This window comes from Gymnoscopelus microlampas (genome assembly GCF_963454915.1).
Source record: "Gymnoscopelus microlampas genome assembly, chromosome: 15".
Taxonomy (NCBI): Eukaryota; Metazoa; Chordata; class Actinopteri; order Myctophiformes; family Myctophidae; genus Gymnoscopelus; species Gymnoscopelus microlampas.
Window position 1 is genome coordinate 50,147,907 of NC_139952.1, and position 1,998 is coordinate 50,149,904.

Here is a 1,998-nt window from a genome sequence, read left to right on the forward strand (position 1 = left end):
TCAGCCGTCACTCTGTAGTCCGTATTTACGCTCCAACAGATCCACCGTGGAGGAGAAGGCACGGCCACGCCGGACGATGCTGTATCTGCCGCGCACCGACAGGTCGACCACCGTCGACCCCAGCCGGCTCTGGTCTCCTATCGGCCCGCCGTCTACCACCACCGCCAGCCTCGGCCACAGGTCCCGGAACTGGTGCGCGGCCACGGCGCTGGGGCGCGCGCTCACGTTGGCGCTGGTGAGCGCCAGCGGCTCGCCGCACGTCCGACAGAGGCGTCTCAGGAAGGCGTGGTCCGGCACGCGTACGCCCACCAGCGCGGTGAAAGGGTTAAGGAGCGGGTTGAGAGCGTCCGAGCGCTCAAACAGCAGAGTGACCGGGCCGGGCAGCAGCTCGCCCAGAAGCTCCGCCTCAACGCTCACCTTACAGTACGTGTGAACGTCCTGCGCTGCGCCCACGCAGACGGCCAGCGGCTTGCGTCCGTCCCGTCCCTTGATGTCGTACATCGTCTTCACGGCCTCCGAGTTCTGGGCCAGACACGCCAGGCCGTAGACGGTGTCGGTGGGCAGCGCCACCACGTGGCCCGCCTTCAGAGCCTCCACCGTGGCGGTCAGGATGTCAGCGCCGTCGTCCGGCTGGCCCTCATGCCACCGAACAGACGGTCCGTCGTCCCGCTGACCCTCAGGCCACCGGACAGACGGTCCGTCGTCCTGCTGGCCCTCAGGCCACCGGACAGACGGTCCGTCGTCCTGCTGGCCCTCAGGACACCGGGCAGACGGTCCATCGTCCTTGGCGGTCGCTGGTAAAAGAGAAAACACCTTTGTGTTCAGTTCTTCACACATGGCCGCTGGTCGTTGTCTTTGTGACAATGTCTCGATTGGTTCAATTCTAAACAAAGATCAAAATACATAAGCGCCGTCAATAAAAAGGCTTTCATGGCATCCAGGTTTGTTAAGGTCATGTCGTCATGGTTACCCAGTCACTCTGGCTAATCACTCGGAGGCCAGTCTGACATCACAGAGCCCATATTTGGGCATATCTGACCCGGGGGTTCTATTATGTGGGCATGACCGACTCGTCGTGACTTCATCCCGATGACAAGAGCGTCACCGCTCTCTACAATCTCTAGGCCAAAGACAATAGCATAATTAGGGCAACCACACTAACAGAACCACACTAATAACAGCACCTGTGATCCAATCGGATCCAATCTGCTTCATAAACCTCAGACAAAGGGCACACTGTATCTCTTACCTAACCGCCTCTAAATGGTGAACTTCTCTCCAGCTTCTGGCTCTACGGTCACTGAGGATCACTAGCTAATAAGACAAATATACCACATTTTTAAGGTATTTTTAATGTAGTTATAGAGGGCAATTATAATGTATTAAGAATTAAGGCATATTTGGCGTATTAGCCAGGGATCATTTAGAAAGGCGACCCAACACCAGCAGCCCCACAGACCAGTAACTGTATTTATTTGTCTCACACCTGGTCCTTCGGGATGCTTCTTCTGTGGTGGATGTTATGCGTCCTCCTCTTAGCATTTAAGTTTTTCCACAGATTAGCTTTTAAACTTAACTAACCAACATTATTTAAAAAGATGATGTTGACAAAGTTGGACTTACTGTCATTTGGCTCCTTTTTTCCCCTTCTTTTAGACACATTTAAGACCACCAATCCAAAGTCCGATCAATGTGCCCATATATAGGCATATATGGAGATCACTCACAGTGAGCTTTTGATAGAGTAACAAAAAGAGAATTTGTTTTATTTGTCAACAAATCCTGAGGAGCTACTGCTTTTGTTGTATTTTCTATTTTTCTTTAAAAGATGGTACTTGTTGAGTGTACACAAGAAATCCTTGCCACTGTGAACAGAGTGTGAACAAGCTTTTTTTTACCACTTGTTGTCCACTCGATGTTAAGACTGTGATTGTCAGCCATTTGTTTTCACTATTGAGTTCAATAGAGTACAGAAGTCCTGACGTCACTCGTTCATCC

At 52.0% G+C, this 1,998-nt stretch overlaps 1 protein-coding gene across 1 annotated transcript; it reads right to left on the minus strand.

The window, feature by feature from the left end:
- LOC311061833 (threonylcarbamoyl-AMP synthase-like) lies at positions 1–837 on the minus strand (the record flags this gene model as incomplete). Its single annotated transcript, XM_084080530.1, has 1 exon — positions 1–837. One exon carries the CDS (start codon positions 835–837, stop codon positions 1–3), a length of 837 nt encoding a protein of 278 aa, XP_083936656.1.
- Positions 838–1,998: the final 1,161 nt, after the last annotated feature.